Here is a 17,958-nt window from a genome sequence, read left to right as displayed (position 1 = left end):
GGCTGGAGTGCCCCTGGTGTTCGCACGCGCAAGAAGGCTGCAGTGCGCCTTGTAGAGAGAAGCCGTTGGGCAGATAAGCTTCACTGGGGTAGGAGTTGCAGCGCTGCAGCCGTGACTTCAGTGCGAGTGAATCAGCGGTATATATTCAAGAAGAGGTCTTCAAACAGAACCACAAAAAAGCAGGGTCGTACATTGCCTGGCTTACAAAAACGCGACCAGAGGCTTGTAGGAACCCAGCCCTGCGTATCACTTAGGGACATTGCTTCGGTAGTCACTAATTCGGTGTTCACGGGGACTTTATAGAATGGGATGGCTGCACATAACAAAACTTGACTGTGCTCCAGACCGAAGGTTGGTGTCTCCCCAAAATTCACGTGTTGGAACCTAACCCTCGACGGGATGGTGTTAGGAGGTGCGGCCCTTGGGCCGTGATCAGGCCGTGAGAGCTGAGCCCTCATCAGCGGGGTCATGTCCTTACAAAAGAGACCCCGGAGAGCTCCACCGTTGTTTCCGGCATGTGACGGCACCGTGAAGAGATGGCTGCCCATGAACCGGGATGGGGCTCTTCACCGGACACCGACCCTGCGGCGCCTTGATCTTGGACCTCCAGTCTCCAGGACTGTGAGAAATGCACTTGCGTTGTTTCTAAGCCGCCCGGTCTGCGGTGCTCTGTCAGAGCAGCCTGAGAGGACTAAGGCGGACTGGACCTACATTCCGTTACAGCAGAGCTGCCTGTGCGGGAGCAATTCCTTCTGCCTGGAAGGTAGCATGAGAAAATACTACGTGGGGCTTGTTCTGCCGTGTCTCTGCAGATGTCCTGAGTGACGGTTTTCATCCCAGGCTTTCTCTCCCAGGTGTAACTAGCATGGTCAATGCAGGAGCGATGAGCGGCTCTGGAAACCTGATGGATTTCCTCGATGAGCCATTCCCTGATGTGGGGACGTATGAGGACTTCCACACCATCGACTGGCTGCGGGAAAAGTCCCGGGACACCGACAGACACAGAAAGGTAGGTGGCAATCATAAAGACATGTCGAAGGGGCTCCCTTCAGGTGGCTGGGCCGTGCTTTCGTGGGGCAGTTGCTGAGGTAGGGTTAGGTCACATGTCACATACTGGGCAAGATTCTGAAGGGGAGAAGGGCTAGCGAGAGAGGCAGAGATGTGGACAGGTAATTACGAGATTACCCGCGTTGGGTGGGAGGCTGCATCATGGAGAGGTATGGTGTGGAGGGCGATGAGGGGACTCCAGAACCGGACAAATCAGGTACATCCTGCCCTTGATGCTTTTAGGCTGGGTGACTTTTGGGGCGCCATTTCTAGACCCTGGTTTCCCCTCTATAAGGGTGGAGGCCATTATATCTAAAGATTGAGTGAGTTGAGTTGCCTGTATATGGAAGCACATACCACAGTGCCTGGCAGCTAGTTGGCGATCAATCTCTATTTTAGTGGCCACCATAAAGTTCGGTATAAGTGCTGCGGGATCATTCAGAGGGATGGTTAGGGAAGGGTTTTTTAGAGACGGTGACGTTTCAGTTGGGCCTTGAAGGTTGACTAGGAGTTTGCTAGGCAGAGAAAGGGGAAAAGATTCTAAAATCAGGAGGGGCCCTTTTTTAAGTCACAGAGGCATGAGAGAACACCGCACAGGAGGTGGTTCGGGAGCTCTGCGGCCTGGGGGAGGGCTCACAGGATGGGAGGACATGGGCAGGGCGCCACACCGGGAATGACCAAGTAGGCCACGAAGATGAGTTTGGGTTTCATCTTCATGGTCACAGAATACAAGAAAAATGCATTGCAGAGGGAGAAACAGGAAGCTTGAAAATCAGTTCAGGAGAAAAGAGGAAGAAGGTCTGACGAAAGGCAGCGAAGTGCAGATGGAGAGAGGCTCAGGGTCAGGAGTTATTCAGAGGAGCCCCTGACAGGATTTGGGGTGGGGTATTGGGGATAGGCAGGGAGTGGAGTCCAGGATGAGGCCCTGGCCGCGGTTAGAAGGGGGGATGCCCTTGTTGGCAAGAAGGAAGGAAAGGGGAGCAACAGATTTGAGGGGGAGGCCGGTGAGTTCTGTCTCAGCCACTTTGGCTTCGAGCTGTTTACCCAGCCTGCAGCTGGGGGTGGTTGGCAGGCGGCGAGAACTCTGTAGTTCAAGGGTGCGGTCAGGGCTGCGGTGCAGAAGGAGGAGGCCCCAGCATGTGAGTGGGCGCCGAAGCTTTAGAAGTGGCCGAGGTGGCCTGGGTGTGCACGGAGAGGGAGAAGTAAGGAGGGGGTCGGAACTCCGGGCCCTGCCGAGATTTAGCAGGTGCAGTGGGAGGTCGGCGGGGCGCCTGTGACAGACAGCTAGGAGAGGCAGGGAGAGGTGAAGGAGGGCAACCGGCAAAGTGGTCTCGAGCGAGAGGAGGAGAGAGTGGTGAGGCCAGGGTGGCCAGCCAGGTCACTCTCCGTGGAGAGGTAAAGTAGGAGGCAGCCCCACAGCCTGGGGACTGTCGGCGGCCTCAGGGAGAGCACCTTTCGAGCAGGACGGGGAGTGACGTCCGGGGTGCCGCTGGGTCCCATCATTTCCCGCAAGTTGGCGGGAGTGGGGTAGGGAGTCCGGAAGATGAGCCAGCCTCCTGGCTCCGGTGTGGAGGACAGTGGCAGAGGGGGCCTCCTCCGGCCCGGAGCGGAGGTTGCTGGACTCTGACCCACGGGCACAGTCCAGCCTGGCACCTGCTCTGGTAAGGAAAGTTTCCGTGGAACACAGCCACGCCCATTCACATGCACATTCCCCATGGCTCATTCTGTGCGCCCGTAGCAGAGCTGAGTAGTCGTGACAGAGGCCGGCTGACCCGCAGAGTCGAAAATCTTTCCAGAAAATGCTCTAAGGAGCTCAGGGAGGAATGGCGTCGGAACAGTGTGTTCAGACACGTTCATCCGCCTGCTGAAGGTGATCCGGGCTAGCCCATTCAGAGTTCTTGCTGCTAGCCTTTGACCTTAAAACAAAAGAAGGAAATGAACTCTGTGTTGAAGAGCTTCTTTCGTGAGCAGACCGTAAGGTGAGGGTTAAAGTGGTAATTCTCATTTAAGATGGTGACGACGAATGGCTGTCTCCCTTCAGAATGGCTTCTGAATCCTCAAAGTTCAAATCACACTTAGGAAGTTTTTTTTAATTAAGTGAATTTTGGGAGGATTCTAAGTCTCTGGTGGCTACAATGGCATCTCTGCAACTGCGTGAACCCGAAAGCCCGTTTTGTCACTGCGCCAGGTAACGGGTAAGGTGATGGAAGTGGCAATTTAGTCACTTAATTACATTCGTTTTCTCACTCACCCCATTTCCCGGAAGAAACCGTTTCAGGGAAGGAAGCGTGAATTGGAAAATGTATCCTGAATCAACTACTGTGTCTTTCTGTTTCTAGATAACCAGCAAAAGCAAGGAGTCCATATGGGAGTTCATCAAGAGTTTGCTGGATGCCTGGTCAGGCTGGGTGGTGATGCTGCTCATCGGCCTGCTGGCGGGTACGTGGAGGGCGCACGCGGTACCCCCCCCCCCCCCCCGGGGACGGGGCTGGAGGTGCCGCCGAGCCTCAGAGCACCAACTCTTCCTGTTCAGGCTGGTGTTCTGAAAATGGACTGGTTCTCTTTTACCCCCGTGCAAGGGATTTATTACTTGAAATGCCTCAGAGCAAACTACACGACCATACACTTAACATAAAACGTATCATCAATAAGGCAAGACCCCAAGGCATGGGCCCAAATGCGGTCATTGGAAAAAAGCTGTAATTAGAGGACCATGTCTGCACAGCACACAGGTTTATGGCCATACTGGATTTTATCGAAAGCACATAGTTTGCATTCTGTAGTACCGGGTTATGTAGAAGGCAAGCAAGTATGGGAACACTTTGATCTCTAATAATAAAGCGCCATATGAGAGTGGTCTTTACCAATACTGGCGGGCCCTGGAGTGAATCGTACACATCCTAGGATACTCAGAATAATCCGAGACACCTGCAGGGCCTGAGGTAGGCCCAGGGCAAATATGTCCAGCCTGTGCGTTGTTCTGACCCTCAGGGACTCTGCATCCTCCAATTTTTATAATCCCAGCACCATGCTTGCAAGCAGTCGATGTTTTCCAGAGTGAATGGAGGCGTATCTGGAGGGGAAACCTGCCCTTCTAATATCAAATGTACCAGCTCTCCATGGAAATTCTGTCCTGAGACGTTAATTTCCTTTTAGGAGGCTCTGAAGGTTAATGTCCAAGATTAAAAAAGTCGGAGCACACTAACAGCGATTCCCTTAATAAAAATCACCTACCTGTAATAACATAATAGTTACGGTTATAGGATTGATCAGCGAATGACTGTCATAAAGGCAGAATATAGTAAAAGCTGTGAGAAAGACAGAATACTAACGGGGCATAGATACAAATTGTGTGATTACAGAGGGTTTGGATTTCTGGGCATTCCTTCCTTTATCCCGTACACAGTTGTGGGAGGGGCTTGGTTGCCAGGGAGGGCAGCCGGCGCTGAAGAGCCAAGAGGAGTGCTGAAGCGGGGATCCTTTTCCTCTTCTCACGGTGGCTGTTCTCGCATGTCCCCAATTTTAGCCTTCTGTCCCCAGGGGCAGCCCGGGTATAGACCAGCAGCAGTGTTGGCAGGGAATTCGATTTCATGCCTATACGGTGTTTCACCACGAATTTGACGGCTTCCATGAACACCTTTGTAAGTGGGCAGGGGAGGAATTTGCTGTGAATTTTGATGTCTTTATTTAGAATAGATTTAAGAAACTGTATACCGTATCATTATTCTTGGCTTCTAGGCAGGAGAAATAAAGAGAGGGAATGCGGAAATCCGGAATAGATGTTCTAGCGTCTCGCCAGAGCACACAGCACAGCATGGATTTATTGACTAACGTAAGAGCCCGACTGGGCTCTCTTGAACAAATCTGATATTGACCAGTTGGTTTCCTTGTCAACCCAATTTCTGCCAGTTCTTTCAGGAAGAATCACCCGGGGAATGAAAGCAAAAAATCTGGCTGCCTGGGCTTCAAGTCAGTAGTGTCCCTGGAGATGGTGCCCTAGCATTGGGTAAAGCCCCCTTCCTTTCTCCCAGCCCCCTCCACCTGTGATCCTAATGCGCAGCCAGGGTTGAGCACCCCCGCTGAAGGGTGCTCTGTGGCCCCTGCCCCCCAGACGAATACAGGAGGAAGGTGAGAAGGGATGACGCTGGCAGTGAAGGTGGCTAAAGTGTGCTGGCTAAAGTCAGCAAATTGTGTCCCCTTCACTTTTCTCTTCCCCAGTTGTTCTCACAGTGCGGGAGGACTCAGGGGGTCCCCCTGCCTGGCCAGTCCTCTCTCCTCAGCGACACCCTGGACATTATATTTTGACTCCCATGATGGAGAGGCCCAAGCGCGGCTCCTCTGAGGGGCGCTTATCGAGAGTCCCCACTGGGTGTCGCTGTTGTTCCACCGACTGAAGCCGAACCGCGCAGCGCTGTCAGGCAAGTCAGCCCAGAAGACCGGGGGAGGGATGAGCTGATTGCAAACGAAATCTGGGATGATCATTGGGTCTCGGCCTTGGATATCTACAGGACCCCTCCCTTGCCTTCTTTAGGTCTTTGTTTTTTTTTTTTAAAGATTTTATTTATTTATTTGAGAGAGAGAGAATGAGAGAGAGCATGAGGTGGGGGAGGGTCAGAGGGAGAAGCAGACTCCCCGCCGAGCAGTGAGCCTGATGCGGGACTCGATCCCAGGACTCCAGGATCATGACCTGAGCCGAAGGCAGTTGCCCAACCAACTGAGCCACCCAGGCGCCCCTTCTTTAAGTCTTTGTTCAAATGTCTTACAACGCTTGAGGTATTCCCTGACCACCTTTTCTAAAAGTCACCTCTCCCTCTCACAGCCTCATCCCCCTCGCCCCAGTGTGTGTGTGTGTGTGTGTGTGTGTGTGTGTGTAAAAGCTTTATTAAGATATATTAAACATTCCATACAGTTCACCTTGTCAAAGCGTACAGTGCAGCGGTTTCTAGCATATTCAGAGTTGAAAACCATCACCGCACTCCATTTTAGAACATTCTTGTCAGCCCCCAGAGGACCTCCATACCCCTTTAGCTATCAAGCCCTGCTGTCCCCAGCCGCCTCCCAGCCCCAGGAAGCTGCTCATCTAACTCTGTGTCTCTGCATATTTGCCTATTCTGGACATTTCGCATAAGTGGAATCCTACAGTATATAGTCTTGTGGTTAGCTTTCTTCACTCGGTGTCCTGTTTCTGGGGTTCGTCGTGGAGCGGGCATCAGCACTCCGTTCTTTTTTGTTGCCAAATACTATTCCATTGTGTGGCTGGACCACATTCGATTTCTTTGTTCAGCAATATGGGCCTATGGGCTGTTTCCACTTTTTGGCTACTGTGAATAGTGCTGCCGTGAGCATTCGTGTGCAAGTCTTCGCATAGGCGTATGTTTTCACGTCTCTTGGGTGCACACCTCGGAGTGGAATTGCTGGGTCAGATGGCAGCTCTGTGGTTACCTGTTTGAGGGACTGCCAAGCTGTTTTCCAAAGGGGCTGCACCCTTGTCACGTGCTGTAATTTGCTCCCTAGCGCTTAACTGTCTTCTCACAGAGCTCTGATTTACTTACGTTGTTCAGTGTCCTGTGCCCCCCCGGCCTCCCCCCCCGCCGATGTGCAGGTCCACGAAGGCTGGGAGCTGAGTCTGCTTTGTTCCCTGCCATATCCCTGGGGCGTGGAACAGGGACTAGCACATAGGAACTTGGTGCTTAGTAACTACCCCTTGAATAAATGGATGGACCTGGGTTTTCTGATTTTCATTCATTTATGGATTTATGGATATAAAGTTCCTGCCACGTACCCAACACAGATACAACAGTGGACAAGGCAGGTGGCCCTTGCCCACTTAGAGTGGACACAGAGTCTGGACATCTGGCCTGACCCCTACTTCGCGTACAAACCACACAACAGAATCTCCAACCCCCCCGCACTTATGGACTAGACACTGTACACACACACACACACTCATGTGATTAGGATATGAGAGGTATGATGATGGGGGAATACCTGGGAGGTACACCTAGGCCAGACTTAGGAAATCAGGAAAGGCTTCTCGGAGGAGGTGATGTAAATATTGAATCTGGAAGATAAATAGGAGGTTGGCAGGTCTGGGAAGGACAGTGCTGATTGAGGTGGTGTAGAAAGGAGAGCCTGGTGCACTCCAGGAACGTGGTGTGGGTAGGATGGGGGCAGTTAGTGATGGAAAGAGGTGAGGTGGGAAAGGTATGAGGGGCCAGCTCTTCGAGTCTGCCACCTGCTAAGGATTGAGGCGTTCTCCCAAGAACAGTGGGCAGCTTTTGATGTAACAGGAGAGCAGGGAAGGGTAAGCCCTGGTGCAGGTGAGCAGATGCAGATGGAGAATTGATGTTGTTAGAAGGATCCAGTACAAGTTTGAAACATTTAGTAGCCTGAAAGTATTCCCTGCCTCCCTAAAAGACTCTGGAATGGGTTATTCTAGAAAGAGATCCAAGGTAGCCTTCTGTGGGCCACTGCACACACTTATTTATCTCACTTCTATCCGCCTTTAGTTACCTACTTATATAGATCCACAATCCCTTATCCATGATTTAAAAAATCCAGAAAGTTCTGATAAGTGGGATTTTCCAAATTTGGTGGCAAAACCTTACTTGAATGATGAGGCTGTTACAGTCCTTATGCTTCCTTTTTGTCTGAATTGTCAGGTTTGCCTGAGAAATATTAATGTATGTGATCCCAGCATCAGGCCCCAGGAGCCACTGAGGGGGTTACCTCATTTATAGGGCCTATGTACCCTGTTTCTAGAATTTGGAAGGGGTCAACTTTAAAAGCTGCTTGGCCCCAGTGGCTTATGATGACTTAAGCCCTGCATGTCTGTCGCTCCTGCTGGATTTAAGCCACCCAGGCACCACCTGTCCTTGGTCTCTGTTTCTCATGGGGCTGGGCACGGCCTTGCCCACAGCAGAAGTGGCCCTTCCGCTGCATGGTCGTAACACCCCCCCCCCCCCCCCCCGCCGCCTCCGGCTCGGCCTGCCTGGCTGCTGGGCTCCCGCGTCGGCCCCCTGGCCCTGTGTTCTCCTGCCTCATCACAGGATGGTTCCTCTGAGTGGTTCTTGCTGCTTCTTCCAGGCACCTTGGCTGGGGTCATCGATCTTGCCGTCGACTGGATGACCGACTTGAAGGAGGGGGTCTGCCTGTCTGCCTTCTGGTACAGCCACGAGCAGTGCTGCTGGACTTCCAACGAGACCACTTTTGAGGACAGGGACAAGTGTCCCCTATGGCAGAAATGGTCGGAGCTGCTGGTGAATCAGTCGGAGGTGGGTTTCTGGGGTCCTGGCTGGGGACGCCCGCCATTCCACGGGTGCTTTGCAACACCACTGGGCCTTCTGTGCCTGTCTGGGCTTCCTTCCAGGGTCTGTTCTGTCCTTCCAGTGTCTGTTCTGATAACTGTCCTTGGCTCAGTCCCAGCACGACTTGGCTTCTTCCAGCTCTGATGTGCCAGCTAGAGCAGGAAAAGCTTTCCCTGCTGATTCACGTGCATGATATATGTATATATTCGTAAAAGTCTTGTTGTTTCTCTTACCAAGAGTGGTTTGCGGACTGTGCTGAAGAAGCAGCGTTGCTTTTTATACCTTCTGATAAGTTATCTTTTCTTTTGTAAAAAACAATACGAGCTTTATGACATATGATTCACATTCTGTATGGTTCTCCCATTTAGTGTACAGAGCACTAGCTCGTAGAAGATTCACAGAGTTGTGCTACCATCACCACAGTACAATTTTAGAACACCGTCATCATCCCAAAAGAAACCTTGTACCCATTAGCGGCCACTCCCCACTCCTCCCAACCCACCAGCCCTAAGCAACCTCTGATCTCTCTGTCTCCAAGTGGAATCCTACACGATGTGGACTTTGGTGTCCCACTTCTTTCACTCAGCATCCTGTTTTTTAGGTTCATTCATGTTGTAGCATAAATTGGCGTTCCCTTCCTTTTCGTGGCTGAATCCTGTTTCATTGTATGGCTAGACCGTATTTATCCACTCCATAGTTGAGGAACACGGCCTGCTTTCGCTCTTGCGCTGTTAGGAATGATTTTGTTTTGAACGTTTGTACACAGGTTTTTGTGTGGGCATATTTTTCATCTCTCTTGGGTCTAGACTTAGTCGGGGAATTGGTGGGTCCTATGGCAACTCTGTGTTAAGCCTTTTGAGGAATATTTTCCAGAGTGATCTCGCCATTTTCCAACCCCACCAACTGCATGTGAGGGTTTCTGTTGGTCCACCTCCTCGTCAGCACTTGTGATAGTCTGGATTCGATTCTAGCCATCCTAGCAGGTGTGACGTGCCATCTCAGTGTGGTTTAAGTACTCGTCTTCCAGTGCATTTTAGGAGTGCATTGTGGAAGATGTTTCTGGGCCTTCTGTGATAGGAGTGTTCCGGTGAACTACAGCCTGGCGCTTGCCTTCACGGCGCTTAGAGCTTCACATCTGTCCAAAAGTCTTCATTCGGGAAGAAGGTTAACTTGTAACTGAATTCAGTGGCGATTACGGTGACTCTGGGTCATGGACAGATCAGAAACCCAGGTGGGGCGGGGGAGCTAGGTTGGCGAGATTCACATGAGGGGTAATGCGAGGATGTATTTCTGGAAGATGGATGTGCTTTATCCCTTTTCTCCCCCACCCTGCAACCACACACTCTTTTTTTTTTTTGCCCGATACCACAGCTGAAGGATATGTGGAGTGCACTTGGCCATTTTGCTAAACCTCTTCCTCAGTGGAATTGAAAATTAATGCCTTCCAATCTCAGAAGTAGACAGGGATCTTGAAATCTCACACATTCTCAGTGCTCTCCATTACTTCCCCAAAAAGTCTCTATTTGGGTTGATGGGAGTGGGCAGGCAGAATTGGCTGGACACCATATTTTATTTCTTGTCTCTTACCTGCACTATGTTTTTTTGGGGGGGAAATATGGCCGTCCATCTTTTCAACCGTTTCTAAGATTTATACTTTGATTCAAAGAATCACTGTTAGCAAGAATGAGAAGTTATTTTTAATCTCAAAAAAGTATGGTTTTAAGTGGGTGAAAAGTATTCCTCAGTCCGATTTCTCTTGCATAGGGTTGAATATACGTGATTGTAAAGGCCTCCAGGTCTCCTGGAACGTGGTTTTGCATTTAATAGACGCACATGTGGCCCTATCCATAGCCTGACTTGTAGGTGACCTCGCTTTCCTTCGCCCCTCACTTGACTAATCCAGATGGTGGCAAGAAGCTGAGGCCGAGAGAAATGTCTCCACCCAGCAGACCAGGTCCTCAGCATCAAAGACCCCAGACTGCCTGTTTGGTTTAGAGAGCATTTTTCATTCATCAGATAATTTGGAATTATTATTCAGAGCATTATTCTGAAGGAGATGATCGTGTTTTTCCCTCTAAAAGTGCCCGGCGAGCTCGCTGAAACACATTTTGCTCCCCCCCCCCCGGGGGTGTCTGACTCAGCAGCCCCGGGGCAGAGAGTCTGCATCTCGCCCGCGTGCCCCGGGATGCTGATGCTGCGGGTCCGGGACCCCAGCGGGTTACAGTGCTGCCGCTTGCGCCGGCGTGGAGGTGGCCTTCCTGAAGGCCGAGGGAGGCCGGTGCACCGCAGCCGAGACACGACGAACCTTCCAGGGGCTCCGCGGCAGAATTTTCGGCGTCACGCCTTTCATGACCTCTAGCGCGAGTGACGACGCCAGCCGGGTGCCGTCCGCCGCATCCATGCAGGCGGAGATCTCCCCCGGTGCAGGGCACGTGGAAACAGCTCCCGGAGGGACGCCCGGGGCTGGGCTGGTGTGTACCTGCCGTCGCAATAGCAACGGCTCAGAAAACCAGCACTGGCCTCTCTGCGGCCACAGGGCCGGTCGCGAAGCTGCGCAAGCCCCCCGAAGCTCCCGCTGCCCGGGGGGAGGGGCGGGGGGCCGGGGGGGGGGCGGAGCTCGGCTCTGCCAAGGCTCACGTGTTCTTTCTTGTTTTGTGTGTGTTGTCCAGGGTGCCAGTGCTTACATTCTGAATTACCTCATGTACATCCTGTGGGCATTGCTGTTTGCCTTTCTGGCCGTCTCCCTGGTGCGCGTGTTTGCACCATATGCCTGTGGCTCGGGTATACCAGAGGTGAGTGGGGGCCGAATTTCTCTTGTGCCAATAATAAGAAAAGCAAATACTTACGTAGCACTTAGGTGCCAAGCACAGTCCCGAGCATTTGGTATCTGTTAACTCACTGAGTCCTTCCAGTGAGCCTGTGAGGCAGGTTCTGCTATATTTCATGTGATAGTTGAGGAAACTGAAGCACAGAGAGGTTAAGCAACTTGCCTGAGGTCACACAGCTGGTTAGCTACAAGTTGAACCCGGCTGTCTGGCTTCAGGATTTATGCTCTGTATTCAGGATTTACGCTCTTTTGCTTCTCAGATGATTAAATTCTTGTCTTTGCAAACCAGGCATAACTCTTAAAGCCTGTGGAATCTGAGTTCATTAACCACATACATAAATGTGGCACTTGAGAAACTTGTCAGTGCATCTATGACGTCATGTGAAAAAAGGCAGTAACGGAGGTTTGTTGCTCGGAACGTTGACTGATGAGTCAACTCTCTTATGAGTCAACTCCCTTGCCACATTTTGCTCCTCTGGTGACAGGGTAATAGCAATCTCTAAAATACGTAATTCCACATTCAGGGCATGCACCGAGAATGCACCCCTGTGAGTTAGAGTTCTTATATCGTCTAGCACTCTCATGTAACCCGAGTGTGAGGGAGGTGACCTCACTGATCGAGAAGAATGCCTGAGATTAAACTTCAAATCTAGGAGGCTACAATAATGATAATTGAGCAAGTTCCTCCAAAAGGCCAGACAGTGAACATTTTAGCCAGAAAGAAGTTTAAAAGTTCTCATATTGGGGTGTCTGGGTGGCTCAGTCGATTAAGTGACTGATTCTTGTTTTCAGCTCAGGTCATGATCTCAGGGTCATGAGATGGAGCCCTGCATGGGGCTCCTCACTTAGCTCGGCATCTGCTTGGGAATCTCTCTCCCTCTCCCTCTGCCCCTTACCCCTGCGCTCTCTCTCTCTCTCTAAAACAAATAAATAAATATGTTTTTTAAAAAGTTCTTGTATTGTCACGATAATCAAGCTGGTTCTTGTATTGTCACGATAATCAAGCTTCAGCAGTGCCCCTAGAGGTCGAGATGGTGAGTTTAAAGATGCGACCCGTGGTGGCAACAGACCCACTTTGGTCCCTGCTCCCCGGCACCCACACTCTTTGGTGGTACTTGCCGACACAGCCGCTGTTCCGGGCAGTTCTTGGACAGGGCTGGAGTAATTGAAAGATTGTCAAAAGCAAAGCCCAACGTTGTCCTGTTCAGGAAAGAGAGAAAAATAGAGTATGTCATGCTGACTTTTTGTTGGTTTGCATTGACATACTGCGGCAGGAACCGGAAGAGCAAGCCGCAGCACCATGCTGTTGCCTTCCTAGAGTCCGTTCTGCTCCCGTGCGGCACGGGCGTTCCTGCAGGTCCCGGGCTGTGCAGCATCGCACGGGCAAGCCCTCCGCCCTGGCGAGGCAAACGGCAGCAGGAGCCCAACACTCAGAAACTTCATCAGCGATGCATGTGAAAAGATAGAAACCTAGAAAAACAGTAGCCCAGGGGCGCCTGGGTGGCTCAGTTGGTTGGGCATTTGCCTTCGGCTCGGGTCATGGTCCCAGGGTCCTGGGATCGAGCCCCGCATCGGGCTCCCTGCTCAGCGGGGAAGCCTGCTTCTCCCTCTCCCTCTGCCTGCCGCTTCCCCTGCTTGTGCTCCATCACTCTGATAAGTAAATAAAATCTTAAAAAAAACCAACCCAGTAGCCCAGTTTACACGTGTGAAACAGTTAAGAAACACAGACTCGCCAGTGCACGTGTGACCTGGTAGACGTTGGAGGCCCACGCTGTGTGCGTTTTGTGCCTTCCTGCGCAGCTCCGTTCTGGTGGTGGCATTTTCTGCGTAGTTCCGTGTTTCTCCCAGATGAAATTGGGCATAAACAGACGCGAAATTTGCATTATGCTCTAGTTCTTCCCCAATGCCTGAATCACACTGGAACGAATTTGTGTTTTCAAAATCAGCGTTACGGCAGAATGGACTGTGTCGTATTTGGTATCTAAGACCCAAGGCCCCCTGGACGCTAAAGAGCACAGACTGGTGTTGGCCTCTCCGTTTGGTGACCCCACTGCCTGACAGTAGGCTTTTTTGGACCCAAGCTGCCTTTCCAAAATGAGCAGGTGGCCGATGGGGAATTGGAAAATTTAAAGCAGCAATAAAAGGGGTGATGGCAATCCCATCGTCCCCTTCCAAGAACCAGAGACACATGGCTCAGCTTGTGATCTTGTAGACAGACAGGGGGCTTGGACGTGAGCTCTGTCTGGGAGGGGCTGCCTGGACTTGGTCTTCGTCCAAAGCGGGCATCTATTTGTGACAGCTGAACTCGAAAAGAGTTACATCCGAAGTCGAGCATGATGTTCCCTATGTGGTGGACGTGCAAGCCACACACTGGTGTGCATGAAACTCAGGAGAGCTGTAGCAAGTGAAAAAAGTGGCAAAAGAATATATAAAGTATGATTCTATTTATACAAAGTCCACAAACAGCCACAGTGAAACCACACACTGTTTAGTGACACACATGTATGCTCAGTGTATAAAGGTAGGCAAGGAAATGATTGGGCTCGGGGAGCAGGAAGGTTCCACCGAGGAAGCAAACACAGGGCTTTCATAGGTACCCACTCTTCTCTGAAATGTGCTGGTGGGTACGTGGGTGCTTGTTTTATTAATACACTTTTAACCATATATCACATGTAACAGATTCATTTCTCAATTTGTGAAAGAGTTCACAATCTTTTTTTTTAAAGTTTTATTTATTAGAGAGAGAGTGTGCACGAGCGGGTGGGGGTAGGGGAGAGAGAGCACAGAGGCAGAGGGAGAGGCAGACTCCCCACTGAGCAGGGAGCCCCACACGGGACTCGATCCCAGGACCCCGGGATCACTACCTGAGCCCAAGGCAGACGCTTGACTGAGCCACGCAGGCGCCCCCACAGTAATCTTTTTAAGTGCCAGGAACCCAATGGAGGTTTTATAATTAAGTTTTGGTTAGTATGATTCAGTAGCAGAATTCTCACTATTACTATGGGACAGCTTCAAATTCCTAACCTTAGGGTCCAGCTCTTGGAGGAAAGGGACAGAGTAAAAAGGAAATGTAGATAAATGTTTCATGCATAAAAAGAACCTCCTAGTCAAAACCTGGCTAGCTGTGTAAACCGACTTCACTCGAATTGAGATGCAGGCCCATTCTCCCTCATTTTAGCAAAGGTACTCACTGAGCTATTCAGAAGATAAACCCTTCGTCCGTGGCTTGAAGTGTCAGAGCGCACTTGGGCGGTGGTGCCCTTCGGCACATTTACAAACTGCGCATTCTCCCTAGCGTTTGCTTCTGAAACATTTTGATTGCCTGGAATGGACGTTCCTTTGGAAACATTTTTATTTTATTTATTTATTTATTTTATTTATTTTTAAAAGATTTTATTTATTTGACAGCGAGAGACACAGTGAGAGAGGGAACACAAGCAGGGGGAGTGGGAGAGGGAGAAGCAGGCTTCCCGCTGAGCAAGGAGCCCGATGCGGGGGTCGATCCCAGGACCCTGGGATCATGACCTGAGCCGAAGGCAGACACCTAACGACTGAGCCACCCAGGAGCCCCTGGAAACATTTTTAAAAATGCAGATTTAGAGGACATTTATTTTTGTGTAATAAATGCTCTTGTTTAAGCTCTATAAAGCACATTGGAAAGTGTTCTTGGCTATGGGGAGTTAGAGAGAAGAAGGCAAAGGTGTCCCTCTTTCTGTCGCTGTTTGCTTTGTTGGTAGAACCCCTGTTGACTCTATAAGAAATCACGTCCTCTAAGAACTTGCTTTGAATTGATGTTTCAGTTCATTACAAAAAGTGAGCACTCTCACAAATATTTATTTACCAGAAAGGTTTTACCTTTAACACCAGCAAGTTGCAAAACCACCCCAATACATCCCGTGAAAGCACTGCTTGATTCAGTCTCTATTAATTCATACTAAGTAAGTGATTAGGTTTTGGCATTTCCCGGGAATGAATTTGCTTTCTTTAGTCCCTAATTTGATCATGACAATTTTATAAAATCATTATAGAGAATTACAAAATACCTATTACATTGTTCATTTCACCACATGTCGTGGCTGGCAGAGGCTCAGGTAATTTAGATGCTTGTAATCTTCTAAATGCTATTACACTCTTAAACTGTACCCTAGGGTCCAAATCCACATTAACTAACTGACAAAAAATTATAGATAATTTTATTCGAGGCAACACAAAAGGGCAGGATTGTGGCAGGCATAATAAAACATCCCTTAAATAAAGAGATCTGCGATCCCCCGAGCACGGGCTCAAATAAGCCAACTACCACTAGTTAAAGACCACTTTCACCACTGGTAGTCTGTCTGCCATTAGTGAGAGGCTAGTTCAGGAAACACTGTCCGACTGTCTAGCTGGAAGACCTCACTCGTGCTTTAAAGGAAGGAGCTCATTGAGTTCTTGGGAAATGCGTGCCTGCACGCTCACTCACGTGGTCTTTCTCCGTGAATTAAGAAACAGATCTCTATCAATAATGCCTGAGGTGACGTTGCTCCATTCATACGCCTTTAAAATTTTGAGGATTAGCTCACTTCACGACCCGCCCCAAATCGCCAAAGGTGACATGATGCCGGAGAGTGTTTTGGGACCGTCCCCTGAGTAAGGAGAAATTAGGAATACCCGTACTACTCTTTTCAGGAATGGAGCAGTGATTCTCCACCTGGGCTGCATTTTCGAATTACCCGGGGAGGCTGTATCCCCAGGTATATCCCATGGCTGTATGCCGTGCCTGGGATACGTCTCAGACCAACTCCATCACATCTCCAGGGGGACAGCCAGTCCTCACTGGTATCTAATTCCCCAGGTGATTCCAGTGAGCGTCAAGGCCTTGAGAAGGGCTTGAGGACTGTAATAGCTCTTTTTTTTTTTCTAAATTTTTTATTGTTATGTTAATCACCATACATTACATCATTAGTTTTTGATGTAGTGTTCCATGATTCATTGTTTGTGCATAACACCCAGTGCTCCATGCAGAACGTGCCCTCCTTAATACCCATCACCAGGCTAACCCATCCTCCCACCCCCCCTCCCCTCTAGAACCCTCAGTTTGTTTTTCAGAGTCCATCATCTCATGATTTGTCTCCCCGTCCGATTTCTCCCCCTTCATTCTTCCCCTCCTGCTATCTTCTTCTTTTTTTTTTTTTCTTAACATATATTGCGTTATTGGTTTCAGAGGTACAGATCTGTGATTCAACAGTCTTGCACAATTCACAGTGCTCATCATAGCACATACCCTCCCCAGTGTCTTATCACCCAGCCACCCCATCCCTCCCACCCCACCCCGCACTCCAGCAACCCTCAGTTTGTTTCCTGAGATTAGGAATTCCTCATATTAGTGAGGTCATATGTATCATATGACCTGTAATAGCTTTTTGAGACATTGATTTCTCGGCAGAGCAGTGTCCACTAGGAGGCACTTTGAAGATATGCAAATATCCTGACACTGACAAGAGATAACCTTGTCCCATTGTGTGTTATGCAGCGGGAAAACCGAAATTGACCACAGATTTCATTGGCTGACTCACTCATCATAGGCTTGTAAATTGCCAGCTCGCACAGTGAACATTCACTCCATTTCAGCCAGTTGTTGGGAGAGGTTGAAGGTAAAAAATTACCCATTGGTGATACTTCTGTATCCAAAGATAGGGGTTTTAGGTAAAGAGGACTCCAGTATATGAAATTCATCACTGAGATTGGCACCCAGTTGAATTCTAAAAGCGTAAGGCGGACTGCACCATTAGGAAGAAAGCCATTATTTGCCTTTTTTTGGCCTTTACAAAATGTGGCAGATCTGAAAATGGAGCAAGACGACTTTACCTGTAGTCAAAGTCCTTCTCAATACCAGAGGGCAGGATTCGACGGGAGGGAAGGAGTTGTCCTGGCGTCAATCATCTTTACATCCCCTGGAGATGTGTTATTAGAATGTTGAACCTCCTCTTTCTCCAACATCGTGTTAAGAATATTTTCACGCCTACAGAAAAGTTGAAATAATTGCGCAGTAAACTCCCATACCCCTGGCCTGCAGCAGGGGTTAGCAGACTTTTCCAGTAAAGGGCAGGGAGTCACTATTTTAGGCTTTGTGAGCCGAGAGGCAAAATCTAGCAACTATTCTCAGTAAAAGACTAGCAGTCTTGTTTATAAACTACACTTAAAAAATGTTCAAAGCACCCTTAGTTCGTGGGTCATACAAAAGCAGGCAGTGGGCTGGATTTGGCCCGCGGGCCATAGTTTGCCGACCCCGACCTACAGCTGAGCTGACCTTTTGTTCTGTTTGCTTTGTCACAGAGCTAGCCAGCTTTCTGTCTCTTTATCTTGAACTTCCCTCGATAATCAAAAATTAACAGTTAAAATCAACAGATACATGTTTCTCTTCAACACAACAGAGGGTAACATGAGCAGGATCAAATGCCATAAAGAAAATGAGACCCTGATAATTACTTCTTCAGTCCTCATTATGATCTCTTATTACTTCAGAAATTCTTTTTTTTTTGAAGTTCTTTTTTTTTTCTTTTAAAGATTTCTTTCTTTATTTGTGTGTGTGTGTGAGAGAGAGAGTGCGGGGGGGTGGTGGTGGGAAGGGCAGAGGGAGAGAGAGTCTTAAGCAGACTCTGCACTGAGCGTGGAGCCTGATGCAAGGCTCGATCCCGTGAACCTGAGATCAGGACCTGAGCTGAAACCAAGAGTCGGATGCTTAACCGACTGCACCACCCAGGCACCCCTACTTTAGAAATTCTTAAGTTGTGCTAC

At 49.6% G+C, this 17,958-nt stretch overlaps 1 protein-coding gene across 3 annotated transcripts in view; it reads left to right on the top strand.

Moving 5' to 3' along the window:
- CLCN4 (chloride voltage-gated channel 4) overlaps positions 1 to 17,958 on the top strand; it is a 63,535-nt gene that overhangs the window by 24,949 nt on the left and 20,628 nt on the right. The window contains exons 1-5 of one of the 3 annotated variants that reach the window (XM_036068843.2): positions 514 to 763; positions 855 to 1,009; positions 3,387 to 3,486; positions 8,134 to 8,321; positions 11,024 to 11,146. In XM_036068843.2, the coding sequence (XP_035924736.2) occupies positions 547 to 763; positions 855 to 1,009; positions 3,387 to 3,486; positions 8,134 to 8,321; positions 11,024 to 11,146 (783 nt within the window). In that variant the 5' untranslated portion in view covers positions 514 to 546. Of the gene's footprint in view, positions 1 to 513; positions 764 to 840; positions 1,010 to 3,386; positions 3,487 to 8,133; positions 8,322 to 11,023; positions 11,147 to 17,958 lie in introns of those variants that run through there. The other 2 variants (XM_036068845.2, XM_036068844.2) reach the window with 2 other exon arrangements.

The sequence above is a fragment of the Halichoerus grypus genome, chromosome X (assembly GCF_964656455.1).
Source record: "Halichoerus grypus chromosome X, mHalGry1.hap1.1, whole genome shotgun sequence".
Taxonomy (NCBI): domain Eukaryota; kingdom Metazoa; phylum Chordata; class Mammalia; order Carnivora; family Phocidae; genus Halichoerus; species Halichoerus grypus.
Note: the sequence above shows the minus strand (reverse complement) of the source record. Positions and strands in the feature narration are given on the sequence as shown.